Source organism: Hetaerina americana, unplaced genomic scaffold, assembly GCF_022747635.1.
Source record: "Hetaerina americana unplaced genomic scaffold, ioHetAmer1.1.p SCAF_5, whole genome shotgun sequence".
Taxonomy (NCBI): Eukaryota; Metazoa; Arthropoda; class Insecta; order Odonata; family Calopterygidae; genus Hetaerina; species Hetaerina americana.
In genome coordinates this window covers 71,444,152-71,457,349 of record NW_027287095.1, presented here as the reverse complement: position 1 = coordinate 71,457,349, position 13,198 = coordinate 71,444,152, and the positions used below count along the sequence as shown (strand labels likewise).

The following is a 13,198-nucleotide window of genomic DNA, read 5'->3' as shown; positions in this document are numbered from 1 at the left end:
GCTTCGCTTTTCTCATTTTTCAAAATATTTACCGATTTCCTAAGAAATGACCTTTCCGTTTTAAAAATGTTGCCCTATTGTAATGTTCAACGGGAAAAAAGGAGAAATCCGATAAACATAAAGAAATAAACAAAGATGATATCCTTACGTACATAAAACTTCAGGATGATGGTCGTTTTTAATGCGTAATCATGGGGACGAAAACACGTTGCAAATCGTCCAGTCGAGCATGAGGAATGATTCCTCTCAAGAGAAGGCTAATGCAGACGCCGGGTTTCTCTCTACTCTTACCCTCGTTCCCTGAAAAATCTTATGTCTTCCAAAATACATACATGTCCTTAATTACGCAAATGACCTCTGCTATCGATCGCCAAACCTAATGATAACAGCATCATAGTATTTTCTCAATTCTTGAAAACTTTTGGAAGGGAAATACTCGAATTATAAAAAAATTCAGTAAATAAAAAATAAGCAAGACACTATTGTTGTGTGGTGTGGCACGGCGAGCTGGTGTGGTTTATGTCCAATCAAACCTCTCTCCGAATCTTCAACCCCACTTCAAATGTCGCCAGCCTCGTCGTTTGTGTCCACCTTCCCCCAAGCAGGAGAGAACCGGGTGACGCGGAACCAGGGGGGGCAGCCGGGGGAGGAGGGGTCGCGAGGAGGGCCCCACGCGCATGAACCACGACGTGAACGACGACGCCGGCGTCCCATGCGCAGGCCCTGACACGCAGCGGCGCGCGGACCATTCGGGCGTGGGTGGCGGTGAAGGCGTGGGGAGCGGCGCCCTTTGTGTGGGAGGAGAGGGGAGTGCGGTTTGCAGACGAAGAGGGGGGGTAGTATAGGGTGAGGAGGCGGGAGTGCTTGGGGTCACCCATGCAGCGGGCGGAGGGCGCGAGGAGAAGGCCCACCGAGGCGCAGCGGCGGGTCCCGCCTCCACACTCCCACCCGGCGACTGCGTAGGGAAGTGTTAGGGGACCAGGAGGAAGAGGGTCGTCGTGGTCCGCGTCACCCCCGAATGGAGGCCCGATCTTCGGCCAGAAAGATCCTGACTGTTCCGAAGGCAGGAGTGTGAGACCACGGGCGTGAAAGGTGAGCGACGACGGGTGCGATCCGAGGTCTCCAAGACTTTCGCCAACCGCGACGGGCGTGCGTCGCAATCGTTATATGTTTCGCCTTTCTTCTCACTGAATGGTTTAAAGAGTCTAGAGACAGGTTTTTCGTTTCTAAGAGAATGAATCGAATTTAAAAGTACCACGTTTGTAGCGGAGACTTGGGCTGCTCGATCGGGAAATCCTGTTGCGAGGCAACCGGAGAGAAGCCGACGGATGAACAAAGTAATCAATCAACCCCTCCTCCTGCCGCGGTGCAAATTCAAAAGTGTTGCTCTCGCTGAGTCGCTGTCCACGTTTCAAGGGCTCGAAAGCAGAGGGAGTGATCACCGATCTTATTTCTTGAACCCATCAACTCCAACCACGTCCTTCACCGGCTTCGTTTTGCGAAGTAAGTGGATGTAATGAACAATCGGATTTAAAATGGAGGAGACGTGTTCAGAATCGTGTGTATACTTGTGGAAACTTAAGTCCAAATTCACACGTAAGATCTTCCCCTTTGTGTGCCAGTTCCTTTTATCGGTGAAAAAAAATTGCGCGCGGAGTTTTGATCGATTGAAGTTATTTTCTCGCTGCCATTCGATTCGAAGAATTTCTCGAAAAAGAAAGAGTGACTCCATTCGATTTGAGAATTCGAGTTATTTTTCATCTTAAGGATTCCTTTAAGGAACAATCCCTCGATCCTTGCGCTTCGATTTGACGTACCATTGTGTCACCGCTTACTCATTACTTGCGATTCCTTTAGTCTCAAACATAAAAACCAGGTAGTTTTTCTGATTTAAAACTTTTCTGCGCGTCTGCCAAGCACATTTGTGCATCTCGTGCCATTAATTTACCTTTGTCTGAGCATGATTTGTTTTATACCATTGTTATGATACAATATGTACTATTGTCATGTCATTTTAACTTGAAAGTACACTTTACTGAGCATATTCTATGACCTTATCATGACATTCTTCCAGACTTTTTTTCCTGAGCTAATAATGCCGTTCCTCCTCCTTTAGTTTGTCCAGTGACCCTTGTCATGGGTCAGAAAATGTTTTATACCACTCCCATGACAAAGTACATAATTGTGTCGTGTTATTTCAACTTATAAAGTTCACCTACCTGAATTCTTAATTGTTCAATGACTTCCGCATGACATTCTCACCTTGCTGGATATCTTTTTCAGTATTCCAAGAAAATCCATAAAAATATATTACGATTGATAAGAGGTGCAGAGGTTTTCTATGGAATTGCTTTTAAAAGTTGGGAAGTTAGCGAACAACATGTGGCAACGTACTTTCGGCTTAGCATATTCTGCCTCTCCTCTTGTCAATATACTTTTGCTTAAAACAACTGGGTTTGTATATTGTTTATCCCCCCTCCAAACTGAGATAACCTAGAGAACAGATCTCAGTTATTCTATTCCCGGAGGAATCTCTCAAGGACGGAACCCGCGAGCGCTCGTGCTCTGACGCATGAATGCGTTTCGAAGATTTGAGATGCACACGTGCCGCCGATAACATTGCACTCTGATATAACACGTGGCAGTTGACTTCGACGCATTCGGTGATGTCACGGCGTTCGGGAGAGATTCTCATAACCCCCAGAGGGTAAGCGAAAGTTATGTTTTTTTGCTAATGCCGAAACAAGGACGAGTAGTAGTATTTTTAGGGGAGGCGACAGACTGCTGAGGTCATTTGCGCCATTATGGATGGGAAGGAAAGGATGAAGGGTGGAGAGAAACCCGGCGTCGGCATTCGCCTACCCTCAATGAAAGGCGCCGAGGGGTCCGAAACTTAAACGTCCCATCCGACGGACAGCGTTCTCACTCACATTGCCCTACACGAAGCACCTCAAGTGGGGATCGGGACACCACTGAAAAAATCTGTCTCCACTGTGATTCAAACCCGGGCCCTCAGGGTGCCAAGCCAGTACGTTAGTCACCGCAACATCCCGAATGAATTAGAGAGATTAAGTGTAGAACAGATAGACTCAAGATGTCATTTTTTCCACTAACGATAAGGGATCATAATAACAACATTGTTCGACCGCGTTAGGGTCGTGTTCGGGTCAAAATCAGTGTGATGTGTTTTCACCCCTTGCCACACACACTAGCGGTAGCTTGAAGGGTGTATTCATAAAAAAAATTAAAATATATCCTGGCAATTACGAATAGAGAATGAGGATGCATGGTAGTTTTGGTATTTTTAGTACCCTGGAGGCCCCCGCTAGGGTGTGTAGCAGGGGGTGAATACATAGCAAATTTATTTTGACCCGAATATGACGCTACCGCGGTATGGAATGGCAGGGTTGATACGGTTTTGAAAACTCAGCGAAAATCGTGAGACAGCTTGAAATCGAGTTATCAGAAGCCCCATTTGTTATCAGAAGTAAATAATATGGAATCTACGGGGTCACAGATGAGTGCAACGCTGTTTTTCAGGTTCTCACTCAGGCTTCCACGTACGCTGCCTTCTGCCTTGAGAAATGATCCCTGCCACACATCCTATGGGTGGCTTACAGGGTACTAAAATTATCTGAAATATGATTTTTTAAATGGGAAATCAAAAAAAAGTTTAATATCATACGACTTTTGCCTGTGTGACATGGGATATTTCTTAAATTTTTGTTTTCTTCAATTGAAGTAAGAATGTAATCTCATTGTAGATAATTATTATTTAAGTCTTGGACAGACTTAAAACAAGCAAGCAAATGTCGCCATCCATGTGCCACGCACCCTAGCGGTGGCTTTCAGCGTACTAAAATATCAAATACGGCGACAGTTGGGCAGCAATATTCCATTTCAAAAGACTGAATAAGGCTCCTTGATATTATTGGAGCTTCCGCTTGCACTATCCATCAACGTCTACGTAATGCCATGTAATCCGCCGCAAAGGCACGGAATATTGGGTCGCCATACATTGAAATGAGGTAAGAAAGAGGAGGGTCATTTGAAAAAAATAGAGGGTAATAATTGTGAAAGGAAATTAAATTATTTCATTGGAAGTGCATAAAATTTAAATATACTCAACATTTTCATCAAAAGGAATAATATTGTGACTGAATCAATATTAATCCTCGGTAAATTTTGTTGATTTTCAACAAATCTGTTCTCCAGCCGAATTGTTTTAACTTCCCTTGATCCAGCATTTATTTATATTCATTTTGCTTTAATAGAGTGAATGTTTTTCTCTGAAAAATTTAAAAGCACCAGTATTCTACTTTGGGCATGTTACTTTGGGCATTTAAACTTTAAGGAAAACATTTTGGGATTGAAAAAAATTCTCCCACGCGATTCAAATGACGATTCTTTTACCGTATTCGTTGGGCAATTTGCAAGATATCATTGGGCTAGGTAAGGATTCATAATCCCTGGATAATCAACTGGTGAATTAAAGGGATGTAGATTGATTATGAGTAGGTAGTTAGTATTGACTACATCTGCGTCAATGAATACATTATATTGAAACAAATACCTATTCCCATCGATAATGACCCCTGAGAGGCTGTTAAACTGACGTGTGTTTACCTTTGAAAGAAAGTGTTAGCATTGTTTTCCGATGAGAAACGCCGTATTATTGAAAATTTAATACCCACCACGTAAATCCTGTTGCCCGTATTTTTTTTATAAATAAAAGACGCAAGCCACCGGCAGGGGGTCAATGCATTCCGGGCTAATTTTGACCCGAATATGGCCGTACCACGGTCGGGCTTTGTTATTCTGATTAATCGTTCGTGGAAAAAAATGTCATCATAAATATATCTGTTCTCCACTTTGGTAGGAGAAGGTAATTTGTAATTCCCAGCAATTGGCTCAAACACTGATCCCTTAACTAAAGCGGAGGCTTGCGGGATACCATGCAGATATGTAGACATATTAAGATATACCCCCGCTTCACCTTGAAGGCAGTGCCCTTCCGAACGAACTCTTTGACCGCTTTCTTCCCTTTCTTGTCCCTCCTAGTCCCTGTTTGTGCCCACGAGAGGCCCACACTTCTGACTTCGCACGAGAGCTTACATACTCCTTGAAAAGCGACACATGCCTCTGGCTAGTCCTCCAACGGCAAAGTTACCTCCTTCCCTTCTCAGTCCTCTCTCCGAAGTCTAACGAGACCGACGATCCCTGCTCTGTGCCCACTTTTTCTCTTCCCGGAGACTAATATGTATGTTCACCGTTTCGCTTTGTACCCCTTCGAGCGATTGACCCGCCCCCACTTCAGCACTCAAAGCAGTCACCAGTCCACGGGGGGGGGTTCGCGATTCAAAAGCCGATTCTGTAGCGAGAGCACGACCCGATTGAGTTCCTTTAATGAAATCAGTCGGAAAATATTCCCTGTTATTTCTCCCACAAAGTTTTCAAGTTTTCGTAACGCACCTTCCATCGGGAAACTTCCCGACTTCATGCATGCGCTGGAGGCTTTGTTCCGAAAGTTGTAGCTCGCTTCCTCCGTGACATTTCACGTCCGGATGGAGTTGGGTAAGGAGACATATAGTATTCTCTCCATCCCCATTACCGTCGCCCGTGTGTCAGCAGCTAGAATTGTGAAGGTCGAAGTCAATCGGAGAAGGGACCAGGCGTATGAACTGCTAAGTAAACGAAAGCGTTTCAATACAAATTGTAAGCGGGACTTGCCCGAAAGAAGTGAAGCGTCCATTCCGGCTTGTGACTATAGAGTTGGTCGCTTGGTTGTTGTCGTGCACCTTTCAGATTATCGAAGACGTTCTCCTTGACAATGGCGCCACCAGGCATCGGAAGGGACGAATTGAAGTATGGATTCCGTCCGAATCAGAACTATTTTAAACTAAACTCAGTCCAAAAACCCGTACCTATTCGGGTTCCGAACCCGTTCAAGTGAAGGTTTCTTTTGATAAATGCCTCGAACAAGTTTCGCATATCGTTCACGCTTATCCAGCCCATAACTACGGTTCTTTTTATTTATTTTAAATGATAGTCTACTGTTTAAGGTAGTTTTTGGATGTAATTAGATTATCAACCTCTATATTTTAGAGCAGATAGGCTGGGAATCGCTCATGGATAGAGATTGGTTAAATTACAGATTAAATCTCTCGAGTAAATTGGAAGAACGTCGACGAAAAAAATTGAATTTTTTTTAAAGATGTTTGTTTCATCATAAAATAGCTACAATGATAATATACCTTGGTTATTAATACCCCTGTTATAACCCATATCATTTATGTAATTGGTTTTAAAATTAGTGATTGTTTTGGTGTGTTGTACTTACGTTTAAGTAGAATTTCATCAGTTTCTGTGTATGTAGGACTTCAATTTCTCCCGGCGGATGATGGCAGTGAATTCTTCTCGGGATTTCATCCGGGTAATCTCCTCCATCTCCATCGCTGCCGACGTTTCGATGAAATCCTTTTCCATCGTCATCAGGGCCGATTACCCGGATGCAATCCCGAGAAGAATTCACTGCCAGTTTCTGTGTACTTCGATACTTCTTGAGTCTTTCGCAAAAGGGTATAAAAAACCATGCCGAGTAAATCAAAGTAAAAATTCTTCCGTCGATCTAGGAAATCCTGTTGTCCTTTTTCATAGGGCAGAAGTCAGTTTGTCATACTAGTCTGGTGTGTACCCCCCTGCCACACACCCAAGTGGTGGTTTTCAGAGTACTAACAGTATTGGAAAGGAAGGAAGGAGTCGAAACCCATGTAAATGACATATTAGTGGAATTTGCAATTCTTATTTCTGCTCTTTTTCTAATCTAATTCGCGTTTGGCCTAACAGTTGATATATCATTCAAATATGATAATTGAATTCTGCTAATGGGATTTTGTTGCTGTTTAACGATTGTAAGTTTGGTGTTTTATATTCAGATAATAAAATGAATTGATATTCTCTGTTGCGATGCTAATTCTTGATCTGTCTACGACTCTCCTTCGAATGTGTCTCGACGAGGGAGGTATTTGCCTATTTGTCCATGTCGATTGTCTAGAGATCCGTCCTCGGAGAGTGAGTACTAAGTGAAATGAGTATTCCCTTGGAGAGCAAAATGTTACGGGATGAAATTCTATATGGAATCTACGTAGTAAGAATAGTAAAGAATACGATTTATATGGTGGTTTTCTTATTTGTAGACACATTCTCATTCATTTCGGAAACAAAGTATCACAGTGAAGTGGGCAGTGTGCTGGTGTAAACTTAATATGTGATGGATGATAACAAAACTTAATTTTTGATGTGGCATGCCAGGTTTTTAATTATACATTGGCGCATACCCTAGGGGTGTATTTCAGGGTACCAAATAGAAATTAGAATAGCGATCCTAACATTATATACTTGTATGTTGGTGTCATTCAGTTTCGTTCTGGTCCTGTTTGTGAGAATCTCCTGTATCCTAAGCATAAAAGTACAGGTAAGCAGAAAACTATCTCTGCATTTTCAGGTTGAAATGGGAATTAGTCGTTCCGCGTATATTTTATGTTTGAAAAAATGTGTCATATCATTGGAATTTCTGAGATATTACGTTGACTCCAAGCGGGCATAAAATGTTGTACGTATTTGGGTGCGTCGAGTTGCTCAGCATTACTTAATATGATTTTGATAATCGATATATAGTACAGCTCCACCCACGAGATTCGCTCGCAATGTTGGACGTTGACGGAGTGCTGTGAATTGTTTTTAATCAGACCGCCGAAATGCGCGTAGCAGGTGGAAAAAAACGCCAAACTGGTTCAAGTTCTACTCTTGCCTCGCAGGCTTCCTTTTATCGCGCCAGTAGCGCTGGGTTTCCACTACTTGAAATTGAAATGGGGTGATTATTCTCAGAAATTTTGAATCCGAGGGGATTGTTTTAGATGATTAGTGGCCAAAATATGTATATGCCATCGTGAAATTATCTCTAGCAGCTGGAACTGCTCACCACACTATCTTCCGTTCTTTATTCTCCGCAGATGGTGACTTCCGTGGTGCTTCACCGGAGGGACACCTCGCCCACCGCCAAGCTCAGCGGCGGCCCCGGCGCGGGCCGCCGCCTCCTGAGGGTGCTCGTCTGGTTCATCGTTCTCTCCGTCGTATGGCTCCTCTTCCTCCTCACGAAGTCGGGGGAGACGTACCCGGAGGCGATATCCGGCCCCACCCGCCTGCTCAGCCTCGACGACTTTGGCCGACAACCGTCGCCTTCGCCTTCACCGTCACCGGGTCCCACAGGTGAGTCCCGTGACATGTGTCCGGGAAGGTGGTTTTATACACATACTATATATTATACACACCTTACCCTCGGATAGGTACCTCCTTCTGCATGTAGCACGCTGACGTGGATGCAGGGTTTTTGGTAGGAGTGGGGGAGACACCCTTCCGTGTAACATCCAAATATGAATCGGTAATAAAAAAATATATCTGTACTCGACGTTTAGATGATCTTTGCCCTCACCCATCTAGGTTCTAATCAACCTTCAAGAAGGTTCTAATCAACCTTCAGGTGGATAATCATTCTGAGTTTCCTGAGACCCTTGGAAGACACTCTCGGTTTTAATCGTTTTGTTTAAATTAAATAATCGTTTAATTGTTTGTAATCTCCCAAGTCCATCCAATGTCGCCACACAATCGTTGGTTAACGGCTATTTTATTTTAGATACCTTGACTGTATTTAAATGATTTATTATACGTATATTTGTTTGAAATAGAAGTTGACGATTCCACGTGGAATACCATTTACGGCGCGAACAGGTTAAGATGCAGAATAACATCATCAGATTAAATTTTTAGGTGGAAAAGAGCATTGTAATATCATACGAAGTAGTTCCACGGAGCACGAGAAACCAGATACTGCTTGGAATTGGGAGAGAGAGAAAGAATGGGAAAGTGAAAAATTAGAGGAATGTATTTAAAAATTAATTATTTTGGGATGATATGGAATATGCATAAGAAAGGACATTACTCTATGAAAATCAAGAGATATCCTTGAAATTTTCCTCCTAAATATACTAAAAAACTTAAGAAATGGTTAAAAAAGTGTCATGTTTGAATTTGTCCTAAATGAACATTTTGATGAACATGTAGCTTCTAGTCAAAATTTACGTAAAGCTTCCCTCCCTCTGGGCGCGGGTGGGGGACCCCTTACTCGTATAGTCCAGCGGGTCTTCCCAGTGTGGCGTGCGGAAACTCGCCCTGTTAGTTTCATTGCAGCTCGAGTCACGCATTTGTCCGGACCGCCGGAGCATCGTCACGTCTCTTTACGGGAGTTCGTTAGTCAAATACATAAATCACACGTGTGTCACGTACATGCCTGTTTTTTTATCACGCTCCAGAAAATATCGACTCGCATGAAAAATCACCAAACGTTCGAAATACGTGTGTTTGCTGATTTGACGCCAACCTGATATTCACCGAAATGATTGTAATGCTCTCGAGCTTATTTTTGTAGAAATTCACATCAAAACATGGTCATCATATCAGTTTTTTTCTTGGCGCAAGGGACATAATATTTCAGAGTAGACATGAGAGGGTATATAGTTTTGTGAATCCCCATTCTATTCATCTTAAAATACGGGTGATATGCGGACAAGATGACAAAAAATTTAGGATTTATTAGAAGAGTTTTGGGGAAATGGGATGAAAAGCTTAAGAGAAATATGTTATCTTTCACTCGTTAGGTTTCATTTTGAATATACTGCTAGTATTCTATGGGATCCTCGTGTAGTGTGAATGATCACAAAAATGAATTGCTTGCAACGTAGAGGAGCTACATCTGCAAAACGTTCTAATGACAAACTGAATAGCGAATCAGAATTAATGAAGGAGCTAGGTTCGGAATCACTCATGGAGCGAGAGATTAAGTGAAGAACAGATAGCTTTAGGTGTTCATTTTTTCCGTATAATAAGGAAAAAGTATTTCTTGTCAAAAGTAGTCTGGTGTATAATCACCTTGTGCCATACACCCTAAAGGTAGGCTGAAGGGTATTAGTTATTAAATAAAATAAATGCATAAATCGTAATTAGGAGCTATTTTCCATTAATTTTCAATTTCGGTTCCACATCGGTTAAGATAGCACTTGCACTTTGGAAAGGAAATGCATTCAGGCGCACTTACTTTTCCAAAATTTGCGATGCAAACATTATTAATTTCGGGGAGGGGGAGAACTTCCCTACGATATCATCCTTACCTGACGCCTCTGGTCCCAAGAGAAAAGATAGAAGCCCGCACAACAAGCTCTTTCTCCCGACAAATTCCAAAGAAACTGCGGGAGATTCCGCAACAGTAACTTTTAACGGAACTAATTTTATTTCCAACTATGCAGCCATCATCGAATTGTAGTATAAATAGGTGCGCCCGAGTACCATCTCCATGCCAACTTATCCAGCGGGTTGACACTCCCGCGTATTCCAGTCGTAATTAAATCTTTACAACCAATTCGCGAGTTTCGTGTAATTGAAAGAGATTCAATCGTAGGAATTCGCTGAAGGAATCCAGATAATAATCATATCAGGTAAAGAAAGACGCTGGCGAATAAACGGGTAAGATCGATTTCTGCTGGGAAGATCGGTGGTTTTCGCAGAAGTGACTCGTTTGACTTCGTTACAAATATAAGAGCGGCCACGTTTATGAAGGATGGCTCCTGGGATGGTTTTAAGAAGTTAACTCGATTTTGCTTACTACTCGTAGATAAGCAACTTCCTTGAAACTTGTTGGGCAATATAAATAAGGCAAAGAATGACTCTCTCTTTATAGGGAATCTCGTGAATCAGAAGGATGGATTAGTGGAATGCGGTTAATGTTGCTCATATTATGAAATTAACGTTGCATTTATCGTAGACATGTGGCTGGTTTATCTGTATTCATATTTTTTTCCATTTACATTTTTTTTACTTGCATAGTACCCTGCAAGGTACCGCTAGGGTAATGTGACAGGGAGTGATTAAACACCCGACTACCCTTGACCCCCGAACACCTTTCCCTTCTAGCGTGGTTTGACAACGTCATTCTGTTCCCTTATTGTTCGTGGGAAAAATTAATCATTAAGAGTGTCTGTTCTCCACTTAATCTCTCTAATTTTATTGGCATGATCTCTCCTACCGTAGTACTATGGGGCTTGCCGTACATTTTCAACATCATTGCTAAAGAGACATCCTTCCCAATAACGCAAGAAATTTTGGGTAGCAACAACTTCGTATTTGCCTCAGTTGGGTGCCATATTGGGTGGCAATGGTTCCGAATCCTTTTCCAATTTGATCGGTTGTATTACATATTGGTTTCAATGGAACATTATCATGTGTAAATTGATACTTTCTTGAAGCCGGTTTGTGAATTAATGAGTGTAAATGGATTCAGAGCAATATTTACTCATTATTTGTCATTTCCACGAAATGAAGGCCGAGTAAGTTTATTTAACGTGTATTCAATTAATTTTCGAGAAATAGCTGTTTTCCATAACTATTTATTCTAATTTAAAATAAGCTCAGGAAGTTGACTGTAGAAACGTTGACTTTGCAAAATTCCATCTTCATAGAAAAGGTGAAACACCCAATAAAATTTCACAATCGTTTTTCATGATGACTCTTGATTCTGACGATCAAAAGCCGAAACACGTGTCGCCCTGTTGTATAATAATGTTGTGAAATTTTACCTCACTTGTTTTTTCCTTTCACATCAAATATTTCCTCTCATGATTTACTGCTCACGTCTAAATTGAATAAATGAAGCGCTATAGTAAATAGTAAATAAAAGTGAACGTTTCATAAAATGGAACGCATTTTATTGACGTAATCTGTCAAGTGACAAAGTTGAGAAAAGTATTGTACTTACAATTATAAATAATTAACAGGTCTAAAGAGTTAATTTATCGGAGAGTTTTATGTGATAGAGTATAAGCGGGTACGTTATCTTTTCAAACTCAGTTTGCGCCAATTATTGTGCCTTGGAAAAAAGAGTATAATATGATTCTGATACGCAACCACTCGCGTCGATAGCACTTAATGTTAAGTTTTCTTTTCTCCTGGCCGTGAACGCTTCAATCAAAAATGGCAAATAGAAAAAAGTCGTCACTTTTTTTCTTCTTTTTTCCCTTTTTTCTCATTATAGAGGGATACATAAATCACCCTATTAAAAGACCCTTTCTAACTAAGCAATCATTTATGCCTCTGCAGATTTCATCTAATATAAATAGCATCAGGGTTATAGCCGATGTTTCTGGAATTGGAAAATTTCTGGCAGACGACATTCTAATTGCAGCGTTATCGCCAAAGTTGATCTTTTCTCGCGTGAGGGTTTTTCTAGCAAAAGTGATGACAAAAATCCTTCTCCGTCGAGGTAGCGCTGGAAAATAATTTTAACTGCCAATAATTGAGCTTCGTTACATGCATATCAGAATGCCGATCTGATGTTCATTTAGAAGCGTGTGAAAACAAAACGACTTCCCTGACAAAGATTTGGTTTAACGATCGTTAATGAAGATGGCGTGAAGTGGGTTTATCGCTCCTTTCCAACTTGCAAGTGATAATAATTTTTGGGGAAAATTGGCAACGATTCTAATCAAAGCGAAAAGAATCACGCCATCACGTCCAAGTTGGTCGAATATAAAACCGCCGACACGTAAAAGAACTGCTAAAATTGTTTTGGGGGCTTCTGGTCTCAATGTCACTTATCCCAGGTATTCTAAAATATTCAATATACACGTAGAATCTTGAAGACATGCTATATCCAATGGACTGATTCATAAATGAGCATCCCGAGGTACCGTTTGAATATTCATCCTTTATACTGTGCTTTTAACATGAGCTCTTATGGGCCGTTCTCGGCTAGCACCATAAACAGAATATTCATTTAAATAGGTAAATATATTCCAGGTGTTCAGAAAAAACTAATGATTAAATAATTTTATCGTTGCAATATAATATCAACTCGCTACCTTTCACATGAAATATTTCAGTGTGAGAAATTACGCAAAAAATTCTTGTGTTCGTATGACATTTGATCTTTCGGAAGGAAAATATTATATTTATCATTTTTATTATAATTAATTTATATCGTTGCAATAAGGTAAGGCAAGTGCCCTGGTGGCAACGGTCAAGTCTGGTCAATGGTCACTCTTACAATGCAGATACATACATACATACACGAGAAGAACAAATAGGAGACAAA

The 13,198-nt window shown here is 41.4% G+C and overlaps 1 protein-coding gene across 1 annotated transcript in view; it reads left to right on the top strand.

The window, feature by feature from the left end:
- Window positions 1-677: 677 nt before the first annotated feature.
- LOC139694101 (uncharacterized) overlaps window positions 678-13,198 on the top strand; it is a 44,319-nt gene continuing 31,798 nt past the window's right edge. Inside the window, exons 1-2 of the mRNA XM_071592529.1 lie at window positions 678-815; window positions 8,013-8,268. Coding sequence (XP_071448630.1) covers window positions 678-815; window positions 8,013-8,268 — 394 coding nt within the window. The remainder of the gene's footprint in view (window positions 816-8,012; window positions 8,269-13,198) is intronic.